Below are 20,654 nucleotides of genomic sequence, written 5' to 3'. Positions count from 1 at the left end.
AGGAACCTAGGGGAAAAAAAAACCCAAAACCAAAAAATACACACACGCGCTACCCAGGATATGCTCACAAAAACCGAAAAAGGACACTGGATATTCCACTGTTAACGCAATATTTAGACTATGCAGCATGAACTATTCAAGGACTCTTGTGAGCACCATTAGGCAAGTCTTTGAGAAAACCAGGGCATGTACACTCTTACAATACTGTGCTGATACTTGTCAGCTTTTACAATGAGACAGCGTTCAGGAAAACAAATTCTAACAGTCTATAAGTAGCTTGATGATTTGCTTTCTACTGGTCTCCCCAAGGCAGAATTAAGCACATCTGCATATACCCAGAGATGCAAGGCAGCAGTGCAAGCCTGAAGAGAACATATATACACCTAGCCTAAAAAAGGCTACTACAGTATCACCAACCTCAAGCAACCAGGACTTATGACTCAAGTCCCCAAATCATCTAAAACTTAGGAGAACCATCTTTAAAGTCCATTTGTTACTTAGGTTTTTTTAAGCCTTTGACATTAAAGCCATGTTTTCAAGCCTTAATGCTCTAACACTAAGATTTTTTTTTAAACTAAGAAGTTTCACATTAATCAAGTGACTCCAGAGGCTGCAAGATGCTTAAGTGTCATTAAACCCATAATAGTTAGAATTGGTTATTGTCTAAGATTACGGCAATTAGAACCATCGTTCACATATTTAACGTCCCATTCACGTTTTACTGAGTTCAGCATGCTGTCAGGAGTCAGCTGAACAAAGCTGAGCAATCTTTACTGTGTTCCAAACACACACTTATTTTGAAAGCTATAATGCTCTTATATATTAGACTATAGGTGTTGATAACAGAAGTAAGACCTAGCACTGTCACAAGAATACATGGAGTGAACTCTAAGGGGAAGCAAAATAAATCACGCAAAGAATTTTTCAAACCTAAAAGTACTAGGAAAGGCTTCCATTTTGTTTTCAGTGAGGCTCCCTGGGGACACCAGCTACACATCAGCACATCTCAGTGTAAGACACATATCAAAATGCCCAGAAAACTAGGATAACACCCTGAGCTGGGAAATGATTCATTGACTAAAGACTGAAAGATGACCTAAAACTATGCTTCCTGCCAAGAACTGGCAAACTGAGAAGGATCCAGAGAAAAAACCAAGAGCAGCAGCTGACAGTGCAGTCCAATGGACTGAATGCCAAGGGCCAAATACCCCTGTGCTCCCCTCCACCGCATGGGTGGGACTTCAACATTCAGACTCTCAGATATAGATAGCCATGTTTGCCATCTGGAAGTCACCATTATACGTGGTTTAGCCTTAGAGGTTTCAGATGCCAGTGAAGTTATATTTCATTACAATGAACCCCGGCACAAGACCTGTTGCAGGAAGAGGGGCAGGTACTTGTCCTGCAACTACTATTTAGCTACCAACATTTAACAAAACGAAAGCAGTTGACCTGAACTACAGACCCTCATTCATTGCAAACTGATAGCTCCTGTACTGAAGTTTAACACTTTGTACAAATAACAATTAGGCAGAGCCCGAGCCCCTGATTATAAGAAACACTACAATAACAGCCAACTGTCAGAACAGAGTCTGTAGCTGCTCATCCAGGTCTAAAGCAAACCAACCGACACTCATAACCTCGTGTGTTGTCCATCTCCTTCCTGCCTCCAGAGACTATATTAGGTCGATGCATCAACAGGACAAGTGATTGCTTCCACAGGCAACAAAAGACAGTTGATTTCTTAAGGGGAGTGTGTGTGTGTGGGGGGGGGGGTGAGGTAATCATTACACATTTTCATCTGCAGCTGTCACAACACAAGTGTAAATCTTTGTGATAAACTCAAGATACAGCTACTCAAGAATACTTGGAGGCATACCTATAAAGGAAGGATTGACAGTTCTCTCAATTCATCATGGTATTGATGTTTAAGGCCTTCACTCTAGCAGTCACATTACCGTCTGAAAAAGATTTTTTTCTACTTATCTTTAGGTTTTTTAGTACTTTTTTTAATTCATACCAACCCATGATCTTCAGGCCAGTCTCAGGATTTTAGGTTGATTAGAAACCCACTTATCAAGGAGAACTGTCATACAGCCTGTCCTATAGCAACAGATGGAGTTCTTCCAGCCGCAGACCTGACAGAACTGGTAGCTCTCAGCACAGAAGCTCTACCAACTTCTCAGAATTGCCTCTGCAAACTTAGCACTTTTTGCCTATAAACATTACGACAAACAGGCTTGAGTATTATTTCAACTAGCTATTTGTTATTACATTTGTAATAAATCCTATTCCACAATACTCTTTGATTTGACAAATTTGTCCAGCATAGCTTGCAATAAAGTATTTAGAGTTTGTTTTGAAGATTTAAATATTAAGCTTTTCTGCTTTGCTGGGGGTTTCACTCCTGCCAATACTTGAAAAAATTAATGTAGACTTACAGCAGCCTACATTAGTATTACAGCAGGCTTAACTGTTTATAGATCAGCATTTCAAGCTATTTCTCCAATATCACATCAAGTCTACGAAAAAATTAATATAATCAAGAGGCAAAATCCTCACTCTATTGAAATCAATAGCTAGTTGCACATTGATTTCACTGGGCCAAAAGTTCATCCCAACTTTCTGTACTTTTAAGTGATACCTTAGCCTTAAGGCCATCCTTTGGCCTTCACCAGTGATACATGTATTTATGATCCTTACTGTTGATTCAAAAGGAAGTCAAATTCAATGCCATATGTTTTGTACTATATATATAAAATCAGCATTTATTGATCATGAACTTTTCATTTTTATATCTTTAAGCTTTGCTTTCATGTATTATCCAGACTGAAATACCCTAATCTTCTCACCTGTAAAAGCTTCAACATGTATTACTCTCGTTCCACTCATACAAAAAGACACATTCAGTATCATAGTGTAGTGTTACACTGCCATCTTGTGGCTACCAGAGCAAATAACATCTTCAAGGTAATCCTGTAATTTTAAGATTCATTTTGCTACAAGCCATGCTTCCTTTTACTTTAAGGTGAAGAAAACACCCTTACATTACACTAGAACCTAACTATAGAAAATGTTTAACCTTCCTTAAAATCCTCAGGCTTATCATATGTACAAAACCTTAAGAATATGCTTCTTGCGTACTCAGAGCATTCTGAGTTTAGGAAGTTGTCACTAGTGACTAACTTGCCAGGTCAGAGCTCAGCCAACTCATTACTTCCACCAGCGTTTCTCCTGGACTAGCGACAGAGCAGGACTGATGAGCTCTTGCTGCAGGACGCTGCAGCCACTTCCTTCTTGCCCACTCAGACCAACAGGGAGCATGAGAGCATGGCACCACTAGCTTAAAACAGCAAGTTTAGGATTAGCCCCCAGATTTAACATGTAGCTTTTTTTCTGAGCATTCATGGGTCCATTGACCAAAAACCTTCATTTCAAGAGCCTAGCTTCTACGGGAAATAGCATTCAAAAGGTGTCACAGCATGTTAAACATCATGGAACATTTTAGTTTGTTAGGTGCTTTTCACTGTTCCATGAACTTGGATTTTCTTAAGTAGTAATTCTTTGTAATTTAGGCCCCCCCCTATAAAATCACAGGCTTAAGAAGCCATATGGCTAGAAACATTTAAGAGTTCTGAGAGGACTTTCCTAATTTGTTAATGCACTGTAATGACCTGATCTATCACTTTAAAGACTATGTGCAGGGGTTTTCATTTGTTCTATTTAAGATAAAACTATATTGCATGAACACCATTTCTTCAAATGACTTAGTCGTCCGAACATTTTGATAGTTTCGCTAGCTGCCAGCTTCACAAATTCAGCATAGTATATGAAAGCCCGTAAGATTTGCAGTCTCCACTAAAAAGGACCAAGGTTTTGAGGCAGCCCCACAACACATTTAAGGCGACGCATGTAATCTGTCTTTCGGATTCAAAGGTGAATTTCTTGTATTAGTTGATACAGTTAGTCAGAAACTGAAAATGTTACATACCCAAACTTATGTTTGTTATTTTTTGTTTACTTTAAATAAAGTTTGTAATAAAGATAACACCTAAAGTTTGAAATGCTGTAGCATCTGGGAAAATGGTCTAAAAATTTCTACTGAGGAATGTTCACAAAGTAACTGTAGTTGCCTCATTCCAGTGCGTGCTGCATACCCCCAGCTTGCTGGTTCCTGCCAGCTTGCAGCATACAGGTACCTTCTCATGGAGTAAAAAAACCAAGACCAAACAAAACATTTCTAAAATGCCCCAGAAAGCAAAGTTGGCAATTCAACCACACTGACTTTAAAACTAGCTTCAGTTTCTGCAAGCTTCCCTAGTGGCTGTTCCTTATTCCCAGTGATCCACTGAAGCCATCTGCCTGTAATACTGTATTTCCTCTCTGTGCTGCTTAATGGTGAAAGCAATGGAGGCTGCATAGACTTCAGAGATGTTTCATATTTTATTTTCAGCATGTTTTGTGAAATACTTTGGATGGTTTTGTTTGTGGGCAGACAAGAGAAACAGATACAGGAATCGCTCCTTGTCTTAATTTCCTGACTATTCCAGATCCCTGCAGGTTCCTAGAAGGTGTTTCCACAGAGTATTCTGGTTCACATACCTTGAAGCGTTGTTTATCTGCCTAATGTCTCTAGTGATGAGAGGACCAAACACTTAATATTACGTTTACATCTGACACCCTTACTCCGATGACTGGCTTTTCTGCTTTTGGATCTGTTTTAAAGGATTCTCTGCAATCTAGCATGGTCTACTCCTGAAATAAAATACCTCTCAAAAGAGGTGGCTTGGACTTTCAAAGAAGCTTAAGACAGACAGACTCACAAATCCTATTAGATTTCAATTAGTGGAAATTTAATCTCTTCCTCCTTTGCCCCTTCCCCCTCCCTCCGTGCTCCCCCCACAAAAATCAAAGCTAAGAGGTCCAGACAGGCAGAAACCCTGCTGTTTCATGAAATTCTACAGAAAATGGTAAAAAAAAAGTTCAGCTCCTTATATACTTACACAGAAAGTAATTTTTTTTTAGTTAAGATGAAGCTCATTTATTCTGACTTTCCCATATTCATTTTGGAATAACAGAATGCCAGTAGTATGTGACCATTTAATACATGGAATAAGGAAATGAGACCCACTGAATTATAGCAAAAAATATTTTAAGATCATGGATTTGAAGAATATCTTCTTTGTATATCTGCTATACACAGTAAAAATCTTCAAAATGTTAACTTCAAATTAAAGATGGTTGTGTTTTATTTGCAAGCATATAGGAACAAGAAGTGAACATACAAACTAAATATAAATGAGGATCATATTTAAATTGCTTGTGGTTTTAACTAAGCCTCTCCCTCTGACAGTTTCTCCGCACACAAACGAATACACAGAAAACCTGTCATGGTGTCTTAAAACCTTCAGGCAGTGTTCAGCTACTTCCCTTCACTCAGCCAAGGGTCATCTGCACAATTGCTTAAAATGACATTTTTATTTCTACATTCAAACATTTACTTGAGAGACTGCTAACTGAGGTGTCTTGGCAAGTCTACTTGGGTATCAGTCGACATATTTTGTAGTATTCAACTCCTCTCCTGTGAGGGAAGAGGTCTCCACTGATTTCGGATGCAGACTTATCCCTGTGAATTAGAAAAATAATTATTCTTCTGTGGCTTGAACCCTACATCCACTGGGCTGCTCACATAATAGCCTTCTGATTCTCGTATCTCATACACACACCCAAATTTGAGATTCCCAAGTTCTTCTTTCCAATGATTTACGGTCTAGAGAATTCCTCTGTTTAAGTTCTCCTGCAAGTTCCACACTTGATTCCACATGCTTTAGCTTACTAATTAACCACTGGAGAAGAGATCACGGTAAATGAAAGACCAAACTTATTAATAAGTGTTCCAGCTACATTTCATCCAAGCTTCTGTTCCTCAGTGTAATTAAGCACCCAGGCAAACAAACAAAAAAAACAAGTAATTATGCTATTAACCTCCATTCAGGAATCAGAAAGACAGGAACAAAGTGAATGCTAACAGGGAGAACATAAGCCAAGACTGATTCAGACTTTGAGATTCAAGATTGAGTTCACTGTCAGGATGCAGAGCTTTCTATTTGGTATGAAGTCGAGCTATGAGCCACAGGGAAGCAGATGCGCCCCTTGCCTCAGACATGAAACAGGCATGAGATCCTGTCATGCTTGAGTTTTACGGTTCAGTTATATTTGAGAGCCATCCAAGTTTCTCTTCAACCTAGACATGCCTCAAACAGCCAATAGTATGTTTAAACCTTTCAAAAACTGAATGCTTTCATATCTCCCTATTTCAGCATGCCAGCATCTTCCATTTTATCAGTCCTGTAGACTAAGGGTCATGCTTGATTTCTTTCTTTCCTTTGCCCCTCTCCTTAAGCCCATGAACAAGTCCTGTCATCTTCCATAAAGCTTCAAAAATCCCTCTCTTCCTGTCTGACAGTTGAGGCTTATCTCAAATCATTTTCCACTCCACCTAGCAGAATCACCTCTTATCAGATCCTTTTACAGCAGAAATGCAGATGCTAAATAACCTCTCATTTTATTTAGGCAGATGATATTTTTGACTCTTCATTACACTCCATTCTGCTGTACAGTTCATTTTCTTGACTATCTTGTTGCTTTTCTATCAGTTTTGCCAAAGACACCAGCTTATGCCACTTTTAAATACAAACAGCCATTCATCAGCTTCTCAAAGATCCATTCATCACTTCACCACACTGATTTTTTTTTTCCACTTTCCTACTAAATATCAGCTTGTAGTATAGGTAGCATGACAGAGTATTGAGAGAGTTAAGGAACATGCCTGACAGGAAAGTAAGTAAAAGTACACAAGCATCTTTGCAATGGTACACCTCTGGACTAGACTCACTAGGTTTAAGTAGAATATGAAGAGTTAGGTTCACATCAGCTTTCTCCTTAAAAGGAGAATTCTCTCAACATTTAGCCTACCACATAAGCACAGAGTTTTCAAGCTATTTTCCCTAATCCAAGCAACAGTTTTCTTTCCACTGTGTCAGCCAGTCTGTATTTCCATGAACAATGAGCAATGCCTGTAAAAGGACATGGGCTGCCTCCAGAGGCTGGAAAGACAGAGTGAATTTGATCAGTCTGAATCACCAGAGGTACAGGCCCTTAGCTCTAAAGAAATCTATTATCCTGCAAAACATCTTGATGTTTTGCATCTTCAGGTATGACCTTCAACAGGTACTCCTAATACAGAGTAGCCTTTCCTTTCTCCCCTAAGGAGAGCAGAGTGGTACCAAGCAGAACCTAAGAAAGCTTCTAGGATTTCCAAGGCCACAGAAGAGCTACATAAGTAGTACACTGCAATACACTAGAAGGCCCAGGACAGCAGACCTCTCTGCTTCTGCTGTGACATCTATGTCAAAGCAGAATGCTGAATAGAAAGAGATGTGTAAAGTCATAAGCATGCAAAAAAGGAAATGCACAAATGTGTTTGCAGCCGGAAAGCACAGGAGTAGATTTAGTGGGCAAAAAAGAATTAGAGGAATGGAGTTCACATACACAGCCATGGCCACATAGCACTGCTGCCTACAAGAGACTTTTGCTTGTGCCTATTACACAGGAATGTTACATAAGGGCAGTATCATTACTGAATCTTCATCATTTGAACAAAGTTAAACATAACTATTCCCTATGAATTCATATGGAAAACTGGAACATTGCAAGTCACTGAAATATATTTCAAAGGCTTTAAAAAAAAGTTGATACCAAACTTCCTCTGTTTTTCTAACATTGCTGCTTATGCATTTCAGAGACTCACTTTAGCAAGTGCCTTTGGAACAGTACATAGGCAAATGCCTAATTAAAATAGAGGCATTTGTCCTGCTCCCTTCCCTTTGCTGCTTGGAGAATTTAGCAGACCACAGTTCAAGAACTTACCTGATTGTCCACCCAAATTCTGAGCAGCCACACCAAAGTCAGAAAGTTTTAACTTTCACACTTCAAATCAATCCTACTGGAGGCCCTGACCTGAAGCAAAGCACAAATCAGACACACCTAGCATTAAATGATTCAGGCCTGAGCATTACTATATGTTCTATTACCTTACTGCACATATTCAGAGTTATAGGCATGGGATAGCTACATTCCCCCCCCCCCCCAACTCTTCTCTATAGAATCAGTAAATATCTCATATACTCTACTGAAGGGGGCATAAAGTCCAGTTGGGGAAGACATGAAGAAACGCAACCCCATAAGCAAGCAAAGTGTCCTTCAGATGTCACTCAAGTTTCATAGAACGGGCCATTGCTGGTTACCTGTTACCAGTGATCTAAACAGCATTTTACTGCCATACTTTTGTTTTACTCATATTTGACTATACTGCCATATATTGGTGAATTTTGTTGGGACTGTTGCTATGCAGGTGCCCAAAATGAAAGCTTGTGGTGCAAAGAATAAGCATATAACAAGGCTTGACCTACAAGAGCACCATCATGGCAAACAGAGCATTTTGACCTAGAAAGAGACACTTAATTAAAAACAAACAAACAAAAACCACGCACTACAAGTGCTAACAGGACACATACAGTCCCACTGAAAGAGCAGTAGTTCACTCCCAACGCTGTTTGTTAACCTAAATATTTCAAGTATTTCCCTAAACGAGAGCCAAAGAGATGAACTAGTAATACTTTCATCGCTGTGTAAACATGTAACATTTTGACACTTGTAGCTTACGGCACAAGCAATTTAAGGAATTAGTAACCACTATATTCCTAAAACCGTAAGAAAGTACTTTGCACTTTCATGCTGTGCACACCACCTTTCATTTTCTCTTCGATGCAACGTCAAAGAAAAAGCGCTACAGTAAGAGCATTTCAAAAAAGGGACCCAGGTTTGTCAGCCGCCATAAACACCCGCTGGAGGATAACGCAGGGTCACAGTGAGCACGCGGTAAGGGACAGCGGACCAGGTTCCTATTCACAGCAGGGACAGGAGCAGCTGCCGGCTGTGAGAGACGATCACCAGGCCCCAAAGCCGCTCCGGGAGCCGCCTCCCACCCTTATCACCGAGGGGCCGCAGGGCGGAGGCCGCCCAGACGCCCCGCGCGTCCCGGATCCGCCGCCCCCCCGCCGGGCCCCAGCGCCGCCACGGACGTTCCTGGCCCGGCGCGGCGCCGCCGGGCCCGGGGGGGGGGCGCCTGCCCCGGCCGCCCCGGGGAGCCCAGCCGCCCCGCGCCGCCCGGCGGGGGAGGAGCCGCCGAGCGAGACCGAGCGCCGCCGCTCCTGCGCCTCAGCGCGGCGGGCAAAGCCCGGCAGCGCCGCCGGGGCGGGGACGAGCCGCCCCCCCGCCGCTGCGGGCTCGGGGGAGGAAGGCGCCCGCTTACCCGCCGAGCCTCCCGCGACGATTTGGTGAGAGGCCTCCTGCAGGAAGCCGCCGCGCTTCCCAGCCATCTTCACCGAGCCGGCAGCGCCCAGGGCGGGAGGAGAAGGGCCTGCGGGGGCGGGAGCCGCGGTTATCTGCGCCGGGCCGGGGCCGCGCGGGGGGGGCGGGGGCGCGCGGCCGAGCCCCGCGGCCGGAGGCTGCGCTGCCGCGCAGCGGCCGTTGTGGCCCGCGGGCAGGGTCGGGCCCCGCGGCTATGGCTGATGGCGGCAGGAACGGGCGCCGCGATCGCTTCCAGCCGGGAAACTCGCAGCCTCCTGCCCCGGGAGGCAGCTGCTGCTGGGGAGAGTTGGGGGAGCAGGCCCCGGGAGCCCCCTTCTTGGGGCAGGGCCTGGCAGTGAACTGATGGGGGAAAGCCTGTCGCCTCCTCAGGCGTGTGCCATTCGGGCCTCTTTTCTGGGCTCGTGTCATGCAGCACCCACTTCTTCTGTGGCACTCCTGCTTTCCACCATGGCGAAGACCCAGATAACACCCACATAAATTCTCAGGGACTCCACTTCTGGTGGTGCCACTGGGCTCACCTGCTCTTTCTGAAGCATACTGTTCTTTTAAGATCTTTGGACTTTGTTACCAGTTCTTCAGTGTTTAAAGGACCCAGGTATTTCATCACAGAATCAGAAGGGTTGAGGCTGGAAGGGGCCTCTGGAGATCATCTAGTCCAACCCCCGTGCTCAAGCAGGGTCACCTAGAGCACGTTGCTCAGGATCATGTCCAGATGGCTTTTGAGTATCTCCAAGGATGGAGACTCCACAACCTCTCTGGGCAACCTGTCCCAGTGCTCAGTCACCTTCACAGTAAAAAGGTTTCTCCTTGTGTTCAGACAGAACTTGTGTGTTTCAGTTTATGCCCGTTGCCTCTCATCCTACCACTGGGCACTGCTGAGAAGAGTCTGGCCCCATCCTCTGTACACCTTCCCTTAAGATATTTATACACATTGATAAGATCCCCCCTCGGTCTTCTCCAGGCTGAACAGGCCCAACCATCTCAGCCTTTCCTCATATGAGAGATGCTCCAGTCCCTTAATCATCTTAGTAGTCCTTCACTGAACTTGCTCCAGTAGCACCATGTCTCTCTTGTATTGGAGAGCCTGAAACTGGACACAGTAGTCCAGATGTGGCCTTACCAGGGCTGAGTACAGGGTGACGATTACCTCCCTCGGCCTGCTGGCAATGCTCTTCCTAATGCAACCCAGGACACCATTGGCCTTCTTGGTCACAAGGGCACATTGCTGGCTCATGGTCTACTTGTTGTCCACCAGGACTATGAGGTCCTTCTCAGCAGAGCTTGGAGAGTGCATATTACATGTGTTATGCAGACCCATTGGCTTTATCTTAGTAAACTAAACAGTACCAGGGCATGGTCTCAAGCACTGGGACACAATCAATCCCTCTGTTGATGGTCCCTGGCATTGTTTTGGCCTAGGTCAACAAAATGCTTTTGCAGAAAATGCCCAGGTACAGTCCAGGGCCACAGCATGGGCCAAAGGCTTTTCCCCAAAGGCAGTATGGAATGAGGCTACTCTGTTGACGGGGAAGACAGTTTAACCATATGGATGCAAAACGCACCAGGACACTTATTCTCAGGGCCAGAGAACAGGCAAAGGCCTGTTCTAGGCCTTTGCTAGTACAGACATAGTCTTTTTACTTATGTACAACCTTGACAGCATTGGTTCTGGGGAGAAAACAGCTACTGTTGATCTCAAGGACATGCTTATTAGAGTTAAGGTGGATTTAATGAAATGGCTCTTGAATAAGGTACAACACTGTTTGATTGGTCACATGGATAATTCTGGATTTAAGTTTTTTTTTCCTCTTGCTAGACAGTCAGTCCTACTGTGTTAACAGAGACAAGGATATTCATTCTGAACTAGAAATCCTTCATATTATCTTCAAAGTGATGCTGAATACCGGCTGTGATTTTGGGCATCTTGAAATAGAGCTAGGAGGCTAGATTTGCCGGAAGCTTTTCAAAAGGGAAGGAAAACAAAGGTGATTTTGCCATCCTTATTTTTTATCTTCTCTTTCCTGAACCTCATCTATCCTGAAAAAAGACTGCTGTGTCCATACAACCAGGACATCAATTTATGCTAAACTCATGTAATAGCATAGATAATTTGTAACTAGGTGCATCTACGTTTTCTTGCAAAACAGTTACCAAAGACAAATGTTAGTACAAAGTTCTTTACCCAGTCCTTATGAATCACATTAAGTTAGATCTGTTTTTATGCCCAATCAGTATGTTTATGTGCTCTTTTCTGTGTCTGATAGTTATTTATCTGCAGTCTGCTCCATGGTAGTAAGAGCAGGGCTTCCAGGTGTCCATTTGGAGATGTTCTTGGAGGCAGTGACTTTAAGGCAAAATCTTAGGCATAGTGAAACCATGGGCATTTTGCTATAATCAGGATTTTGTGATCCTGACAGTAGGAGTAGAGGTAGTATAGCAGAGTTAGAGAAAATACCTACTGTTTTCCCTCATCCACCCTTCCTGGAAAGGTACCTATAAGGTACAAGAGAAATCTGCATTTAATCTAATAATACCACTTCTTTTCCTCCAATAAAGGGGAAAAAATTGAGGAGAAATCCACTGTGAAGAAAGTAGAAGTACTCAAAAACTACTATTAAAGGGAAGATGCAAATTACCTAAATTAACTGGGATTAAAATGCCATTATTTATTTCATAAAGGTGGAATGCAGTGCAGCCAAAGAAAACTTGTTTTGGATACTGTTGTATAAGAGAGCCTTCTCAAATCACAACTCTCCAGATTGGATGGAAAGAAATAAAGAGGTCCTTGTTAGGCTGAGAGATAGAAGCTGGAAGGAAATTAAGCAAAACAATGAAAACCTATTAGAAACAAAATTAATCTCATTTAACTGTCCAGCTCATTCACCGCCAAAGAACCTTATTTTCTACAGACAAAAAGCAATGATTTTTAGATGAGCATTTTGAGAAAGAAAAGTCATTCAAGAGGCTAAAAGTGAGTTTTGTGCATAAAGTTTTGAAACTACAGTGTTCTCATCCCCCAAGCAGGCCTTCTTTTTTTCTGGGAATCATTTGTCAAACCTTTCCAAACACATTTTCCTGTTTTGAGAACAAACTGCAGGTGACTTAGTACTTGAAAGTCAAGACTTGATAAAACATTTTTAGAAAAGCTTTTTCATGAAGTCACAATACCATTTTGAAATGTCAGTTTGCAAAGTGTCTTTTGTGATAGTTTAGCAACAAATTCTGCTAACTGAATAGAGATTCCAAGGCTGAAAGAAAATGTAGCCATTGATTATTTAAAAGAAACATAAAAGTTTTTATTGCTACTGTAACGTATGGGAACACAGACAATATTATATGCAAAATTGTTGACAAATTGTTAAAATACTGAGATTGTAATTGCAAAAAAAATTAACATTCAGGTATAATTTGAATGCTTTGCACGCATCAGCAAATAAACAGTAACTTGAAATCCTTGATATATATAAAAGCAGTGTAGAGATGTGGGAATACAGAGTGACTCCCTTAAACTAATAAACTTTGAATGTGCTGACCTTTAAGTAATTAAAATCTCAACTTCAATGTTTCATTAACATTTGCATTAGTTCCCTTGGTTTTGCTCTTTGAGACTGCTGCTCAATAAATATAGCAGTATCATCAAGTCTCTAGCGTTCTGTACCATCAAAAAGCAGATGCTGCAACATCAATACTTTTTTGTTTCAGAGATGTAGGTCTCACTGTGCAATATTGCCTTTGATACAAATAGAAAATCTAGAATTAAGGTGGACTTGCAGCAGCAGTTTAACAGTAAAGAGAATTTGGAAATGATCATATGGTGAAGGAATTCTGGTTGGTTAGATTTGTTTTCCACAAAAGGTGTTACTGCAACAAAATGAATGTTTATGTTAAAAAAACTAACAGCATAATCTAAAATAATATTCAAAGTGCATGGAATTTATGTAGAGATGTGTGTACAAAATAGCATAACATCTGCTCCTTAAGAGATAAGCTCTTTACTATGGTTAGGAAGCTATGAAGTATAACTCACAGTATTCATATCCCAAATCTATTCACAGCAACAAAATTAAATTCTCATGCTGAAAGTCTCTTTTATGTGTTGCACATCACTCTTTTCTCCACACATCCTTCCCCACTCCCCGCAAAAGGCCAGTGTTCGCACTGTGCAAATTCCCTAAAGCACTTCCAGGCTTACTACCATCTCGACACGGCCTCTTCCCAAACCAATATGCGTGGACCACTCCTTTAATAGCATTGTTTTGGCAGTATTTTTCACTCCCTTTGCACTTACTAAATGCATCAGTAGGGAATTCCGTTTCTGGCCAGCCTGGGCAGTACGCCAGCACTAACCTTCCACAGGGAGAACTCTTCCCTGCGCATGGGGAACGCACACAGGAGGGCCTTCGGGCCCGTGACCTGTTCCAGTGGGGCGTGCAGCAGGCTCCCTGCCCTTGCAGGACGGCCCCCCGGCACCCGAGCAGCCCGCAGGGCCTGTCCCTCCCTCCTTGCTCGGCGCTGCCCGCCTGGGCCTCGCGAGGGTACGTCGCCCCCGGCGCAGCCTGCTGGGCCGCGGTGCCGCCCCCTGCGCGGGCCGAGCGAGCCCCGAGCGAGTTCCGAGCCAGCCAGCCCGCGCCGCCCCGCCCTCGGCCGCGGCCCCGCCGCCGGCTCTTTTCCGCCGCTGCGCGCGCCCAGGGGCGGTGCGCCCGCCTCCTCCGCCCTGGCCCAGGCCCGCCCGCTCGCGGGCTTTGTTGTGGAGGCAGCGGCGCGGCGCCGCCCGCACGCCCGGAGCGGGCCCGCGGGGGAGGAGCGCGCAGGTAACGGGCTGGCGGGGCGCTTCCCTCAGCGGCCGCGGCCCGGTGGGGCGAGGCGAGGCCGTGGCTGTGGCTGTGGCTGTGGCTGTGGCTGTGGCTGTGGCTGTGGCTGTGGCTGTCCCGCGGCGCTCGGGTTTGAGCTTGTCCCCGTCCCCGGCGCCGGGTGGGGGCCGCGCCGCCTGTCCCGCGCGCTGTGCAGACGACGCCTGCGGAGGGCCCCCGCCCTCAGCGCCTCGCTGCGCGTGAGCAGCCCGTGCCGGCTCCGGGGCTGCGCGCGCAGGGCGCGTGGTCTGCGCGGCCGTTGCTGTAACGGGCGGCGCGGCCGTTCACGGCTGTATGGGCGCTGAAGGAGCTCCGCGAGCGCCCCGGAGCAGCCCCTCGGCGAGGCAGCGCAGGGAGGCTGCGGTGTCGTTACCTGCCCCCTCGGCACGGGGCTCCGTACCCAGGTTCCCGGGGAGCATTCTTCGCCTGCCCATACGTACTACTTAATAACTCGAAAAATAAAGCAGCAGGTTGCATATGCAAAAGCCTACGGTTTGAAGTTTTCATGCAATGCTGTAACTTCACTGAGGAGGTGAGAAATAAGGCAAGCTCTTCTGGGGAGGAAGAGCAGCGCTGATAACCTTATCTGGAGAACCTGAAATGAAACCTTTCCCGAACAAATTTAGGAGATCAGTGTTGGATCTTTAAAGTCAGGTTAAATAGGCTGTGTGAGGGGGTACTCAGAATAATTTTTAGAACCACAAAAAAGCTACCAAAATGAAGTCTGGAATCTCTGCTCTTCTGAGCCTTTTTGATTTAAAAAAGGTTAAGAAGCCCCAATGAATTTTATACCTCAGCTTCTAATATAGGCAAGTTTCATACTTACCTGATTTTTGATGGTGTTGAAAAGGACTATATGTAGTCTTAGTCTGTGTATGCTAAATGTGTGTGAGAACAAAAACACATTTTCTCGTATGAGTGGTTTAGAGGAGAAACATACACTCAGTGTGGGTACAGGCATGTCTTTTATCTGAGCATACAGTTCAGACGCTTATAGAGCAACAGTGACTGGGGGGAACTAGATCCAACTTCAAGGGTTTGAGGTGGCTCGAGCTACGTACTGTAGAAATTTTCTGACCCTTAATTTGGGAACTGTGAGCATCTACCAGCAGCTGGGCTTTTTTTTTATATGTCAGGAAGGCTTTAACAGCAGAGTTCTATTAGAGTAGTCTTAAGTTACTATGGTTCAGTCATGGAAGACAAATCAGTTAACCGTGGAGGTGCCATTGCTGGCTCAGCAGATTTCAGATTTGCAAATTCTGGAGGTTGTGAGAATATATCAGGGGAATACTGTGCTATACTTGCCTTGTATTTGTATCCATCTGTCCTTGAGCATCTGTTCTTGGTCACTGGGAAGATAAAACTGGTTCAGTCTGAAGTCATCATCCTTACACTCCATTTCTGTAAATATACTGTGGCACTAACTTTAATATTTTGTGAAGTTTTGAAAGAGTTAAAACTAAGCCGTAACTGTTAAAATCTTGTGTTATGTGGTAGTCCTGCTTTTTTTTTTGCTTTCTTCATTTTATTGAAATATGCAAAATTCAGTGTTTCACAACAAGGTCCTTCGGTTGTTTAAACAGATGGGTGAGATTGAACTGTATACACAAGTGAGATAGCACAGGCTCGATGGTTAGGAACTCCTCTGCGCTTCACTGGTGCAGGGATCAGCACTGATTTCAGTCTCCTGAAAGTGAAAAACTTGTCTTACCCTTTCAGCTAAGGAGAAGTCACTGCAGGTCTAGTTGCAATATGGAAAGTGAAGGGAGGGGCTGGGAGGTAAAAAATAGGTACAGGATTTCAGAAAGTAGGGCAGCTGCTGTGGGTTTTTGGTGGGTGAGGGAGTTGTAAAGCTATGCAATCACTGCTGCTTCCCATCACTAGGAGTGATAGCACTATTAGAAGTTCTGAGCCAGCTGTAATCTGCCTGTCTCTGGTAAATCTGCCTGTGAAGAGAATATGTGATAGCAGAGTATCCATTTTCTCTCCAGCACACTTCTTGGCTAATATTAGATGTTTTGGCTACTTTTCTTCTAAATGTCCAGACTGACAGGACTCAAAAAAAAAAAAAAAAAAAAAAAAAGAGAGAGAGAGAAAAAAACCAACAACTAGTAAATCTCATAGTCAGGAAAATTATATACTCTCATATTTAATAAAGGATTCCTTATTGTAGATCTTATATACACCCTTTGTGTAGTTATTAGTGGTGATAGGGTTGTGATTGTAGTAAGTTCTTTATTTCTTGTTTCCCATTACAGTTTGTAATACAAACTACTCTCTTCCATAGTAGTGGGCAGCAGATGAGATTTAAAAAAAAATTCTGTCCCCAGTTTTCACATGATAACTAATAAGGCTTCTTTCTCTGTTTGTTTGGATTTACCTCATTTGTCTTGCGGGTACTACTTTTCTGTCCCAAGTACGAGTAATAGAAACATGACCACTTAAATAGAATGCCAAGAGATATGTCACAATGCAGTCTGCGTTGTTTAAGACTTTCCTCTGTATGTTGCTGAACATCAACTACCTGTGAAAATTTATTGTCTTATTTATTGTGCACCATTATAACTGACTGAGCCTCATCAAAGATACTGTCTCATTTATTTCTTGCTTTCCAGAGAAGTTAAATCTCTGTGGTTCAGTTCATTATTGTGACAGCCAGGCTTTATATTGACCACCAGAACACTTGTGTAGCTTGGGGTTTTTTGTTTGTTTGTTTGCCAGTGCTCTTCTAGTACAGGCATATGAAAAGGAGTCTATTGGATCAGGTGACCAGTGAGAGGATATCTGTATGCTTGCTGTGAGTTGGGCATGGGATGCTTCTGTGGGTTATGTAGTAGGGGAGGGGATGAGTGACTGAGCAGTGTCCATGGCCATGTGGCCTAAACCCATGAGAAGATCCAACACCTGACTTCCCTCATTTGTGTGAGGCAGATGGCCAGGCAATGTTTCTGTAACATAATGTCAAAAATGAAAACAAGTCACCCTGTAGACAAGTAATTATGCCTTTTCAGGTAGAGGCAACTTTTAAAAGAAAGTAGTCCTATACATTGTTTTGAGACTTGTCAGCTCATTTCTGTACTTACCCTTCAGTATTTAAACTTTTACTCCTTAAAAATGAAGGAAATCCACTCAGAATCAGGGATGCAGCTGACACTTTGATATATGTCAACCTGTTAGGCTTCCCTGTCACAAAGAGAAGGGAGTCCTCTACTGATACGTAAGTAATAGCTGCTTGTTAGGGCATTGCTTTCAGGGTACAGGTCATGATATTTATCTGTCTGTCTCTCTCTCTTTTTTTTTTTTTTAATTTACAGTTTAAAAGAAAAAGGCAGGCAGAATACCACCAGAATCAGTGTTTGCCATTTTTGTTGTGGAAATTTATTCCAAAAGTTCATGTTGGAAAAAGACATCTAATTCTGATGGTGGTTTGTGTATAGTTACAATTATCATAAAAATGTTGCTCTCAGTTTTAGCAGGGAATAAAATACTTGAGAACGATTCTTTTTTTTTTCCCCCCCCTTATTGGAAAGAAGTCAAGCAGCATCTATGATACCGATTTATGGTCTCCTGAATAGCAAACTGGGGACAGGTCCAGCTTGTCTTCAAGTGAATGGCAGAACTTTCATCAGTTGAAGCAACATGGGATTACGCTGTAGGTTTGGAAGAAGTAATTGGTAATGAGTTCAGTTCCTGGAGGGCACTAATTTTTGCACTATGAAATCCATAATAAATTGAGTTGAGGAGATCCATGTAACATGCTGGTAGACAAATGTTACCCTTTTTGTCTTTTTATGTAAATCTGTTGAAGACAGAATTTGATCTTTGAGTTATATATTCATTTAAATAGTAATATTCCAGCTATCCATGCTCTAATGTAAATGTTAAGTGAAAAATCTGATCTGCTTCAGTAATGTAGTGTTAGAATAAAGAAGGATTAAAATGTTTTGTTATTGATCAGTTCTTTGGAAGAAGGGGGTGGCAGTTCCTTTCAGAATGCTCTGAAAATGCTATCTTATGCTCTGTTGTGAGAGAATTTAATGGGGGATCAAAGACTGATGTACTTGAAGCAAACAGACTGAATTTTTAGTAGTCTTCTAAAAATACACAGGTCTAGTAATTTATTTTAACTTGTACCTTGGCTTATGAATGTCCACTTTTAAAGAGTATATTTAATGCTGAAAAAGTATCATGGTTGTATATGTTTGTGTGTGTAAATATGTATGTTTGTGTGAGAATTAAATTATATTATACCAGAGCAAGTATTTCAGTCAGTTTGACAAGGGGTACTAAGCTTAAATTGGCTTGATGAAAAGGTATAAAGCTTTCTGAATCGTGTTTGTTGGTATGCATGGAAATCAAAAGTATTAAAATACTTCTGTTGCAGAGCATATGCACAGCTTAAATTATTGTCCCTTGTTTCCATTTTAAATGCATGAACTTAAATACATGTATAAATATTTGTATTCTGATTCTTAATTTTTGTTTTAGATGTCCTTGGCTTGTTTACTTTCGGAGTAATGAGCTCTGCTTTAGATTTCTTTCAGTACTCTGTTTCCAAATATATATTTGATCCCCTTCCCTTTTCTTGTTCTAATTTGTCAGCAGATGAGAAAATTGAACCATTCTTGCTGCTTTAATGTTACATATGATAGGAAGTAAAACTCTAGTTTATACTGGTATTGTTAATTGTTTTCCCTATGCATTTAACTTAATGTTTAGAAGCTTAATTGACTGGCAAAAAGATAGGCTTATTTAGCAGGAAAAAATGTTGTTTCTGGATGAGTGTAATTAGACAATGAGAACGCTGAGAATAATCAGAAAATTATTCTAAGACATTCTACTGCCTATTTCAATACCATTGGGAAGAGTGATATAAAAGGAAAGTATTTTTACTGAATTTTTAAAATATTTGGTTTCTCTCAATGGTGGTATTTACTTGTGGGCGTAAATACTATATAAAATGATAGATATTTTAAAATGAACAGCTAGTTGTGTGACCTCTGAGAGAGGTTAGATGGTGAAACGCAATGAAGATACATATCATAATGCCATATCCCATCTAGATATTGTCACTCCTACTTGCTGCAGGATGTATATAATTTAAGTAACTATAATCAAGTTATTAGTATTGCTTTTACAAAGGCAAAATTCATCTTTTCTCAAGTTCTGAATTTCTGAATTCTTTGAATTAGTTGGACTTGTTTTAGGATTCTGTTTTATAAGATGTGGTATCCTTGTGATTCAAATTCAAGTAACTAGAAATTTAAGGTTTTATTGGATTTTGCAGCATTAGGTGCTCAGTAGTAAGCATGTGTTAACTAGGTTATATGGGTTTTAGATAGAAGCATGAGAAACAAATGTTTTTCATCATGCTTATCTGGTGTGGTTGTATGTATTGTTGTATGTATATGTACAAGTACACACACAGAGGCAATCTTCTGTTGCATCAGAATATTAGGACATGGCTTCCCTTATCAGAAGAGCTCAATGCAAGCACTATATGAGCAATTTGTTCTTTGGTATCTTCTGTATAATGAAGGAAAAGGCACTATAAGGCTTCCAGCAAAACTTCTAAGATATGTTGTAAGTTTTTTGCTGACTTTTAAAATAATGCAAATATTGCAGATTTTAAAGTGACTAGAGGCCTAAAAAAAGCGACCTCTAAAAGTAATACTAACTAACTGGCATTCTAGCTTTTTATTTTGGATACATTCCTAGTTCAGATAAAACACCACCATCACTTTCTTTGTAGTGAAAAAAGGGAAAAGAAGAACCCTCTTTTACCTACAGAGAAGATAAATCACAGCATTTTTTCTCTGTTTTGTATCACAAAGAAATAGTAATAATTATGGCTGGAAACTTACTCAGTTGAACTACAGGAGCAGAATTAAGGTACTGGTTGCCAGAAACACTGTTTTGTGTGGCCTTGACTTGCCGTTCTCTCTCTCAAAGACCATTTGATTCCTTCCCTTTTAACTATTGAGGTAGCAAGACTTACTTGTTTCTCACCATTGTTTTCTAAGCAGGGAGCAGTTGTGTCGCTCCACGTTTTGTCTTCAAGGAGATTGAAGAAAAATTTACCTGCTAATCCATGGCATCAAAGGAAGATTATTCTGGTTGGCAGTAGGAACAGCTGTTTTCTTCACTGTCTTGGCCAGCAGTAGGAAAACCAAATAGAAGTTTTCCTTTGTTCTTCAGTATGTCTTATAACCTGGAAGGCCTGGCATACAGTGCCTTTAGAAAGCATAAGCATTTGATTGTTCTATTTTCACTGTTTATCCCTGAATGATATAGGGTAGAGTGTAGATTGAAAGCACCTCCAAGTGCTACTGTCTTTTGAGGTTTCCAATATGAAAAGCATAATTCTAAAAC

General features: G+C 42.1%; 2 protein-coding genes across 6 annotated transcripts in view; one reads left to right on the top strand and one right to left on the bottom strand.

Moving 5' to 3' along the window:
• SLC25A21 (solute carrier family 25 member 21) overlaps positions 1 to 9,541 on the bottom strand; it is a 254,227-nt gene extending 244,686 nt beyond the window's left edge. The window contains exon 1 of the mRNA XM_026120297.2: positions 9,374 to 9,541. Within this exon, the coding sequence (XP_025976082.1) occupies positions 9,374 to 9,440 (67 nt within the window). The 5' untranslated portion in view covers positions 9,441 to 9,541. The remainder of the gene's footprint in view (positions 1 to 9,373) is intronic.
• Positions 9,542 to 13,986: 4,445 nt separating this feature from the next.
• The window catches only part of MIPOL1 (mirror-image polydactyly 1), a 197,764-nt gene continuing 191,096 nt past the window's right edge, over positions 13,987 to 20,654 (top strand). For all 5 annotated transcript variants that reach the window (XM_026120291.2, XM_064512345.1, XM_026120285.2 and 2 more), the window contains exon 1: positions 13,987 to 14,243. The gene's annotated coding sequence lies outside the window, so the exon portion shown is untranslated. The remainder of the gene's footprint in view (positions 14,244 to 20,654) is intronic.

This window comes from Dromaius novaehollandiae, chromosome 5 (genome assembly GCF_036370855.1).
Source record: "Dromaius novaehollandiae isolate bDroNov1 chromosome 5, bDroNov1.hap1, whole genome shotgun sequence".
In the NCBI taxonomy this organism is placed as follows: domain Eukaryota; kingdom Metazoa; phylum Chordata; class Aves; order Casuariiformes; family Dromaiidae; genus Dromaius; species Dromaius novaehollandiae.
Note: the sequence above shows the minus strand (reverse complement) of the source record. Positions and strands in the feature narration are given on the sequence as shown.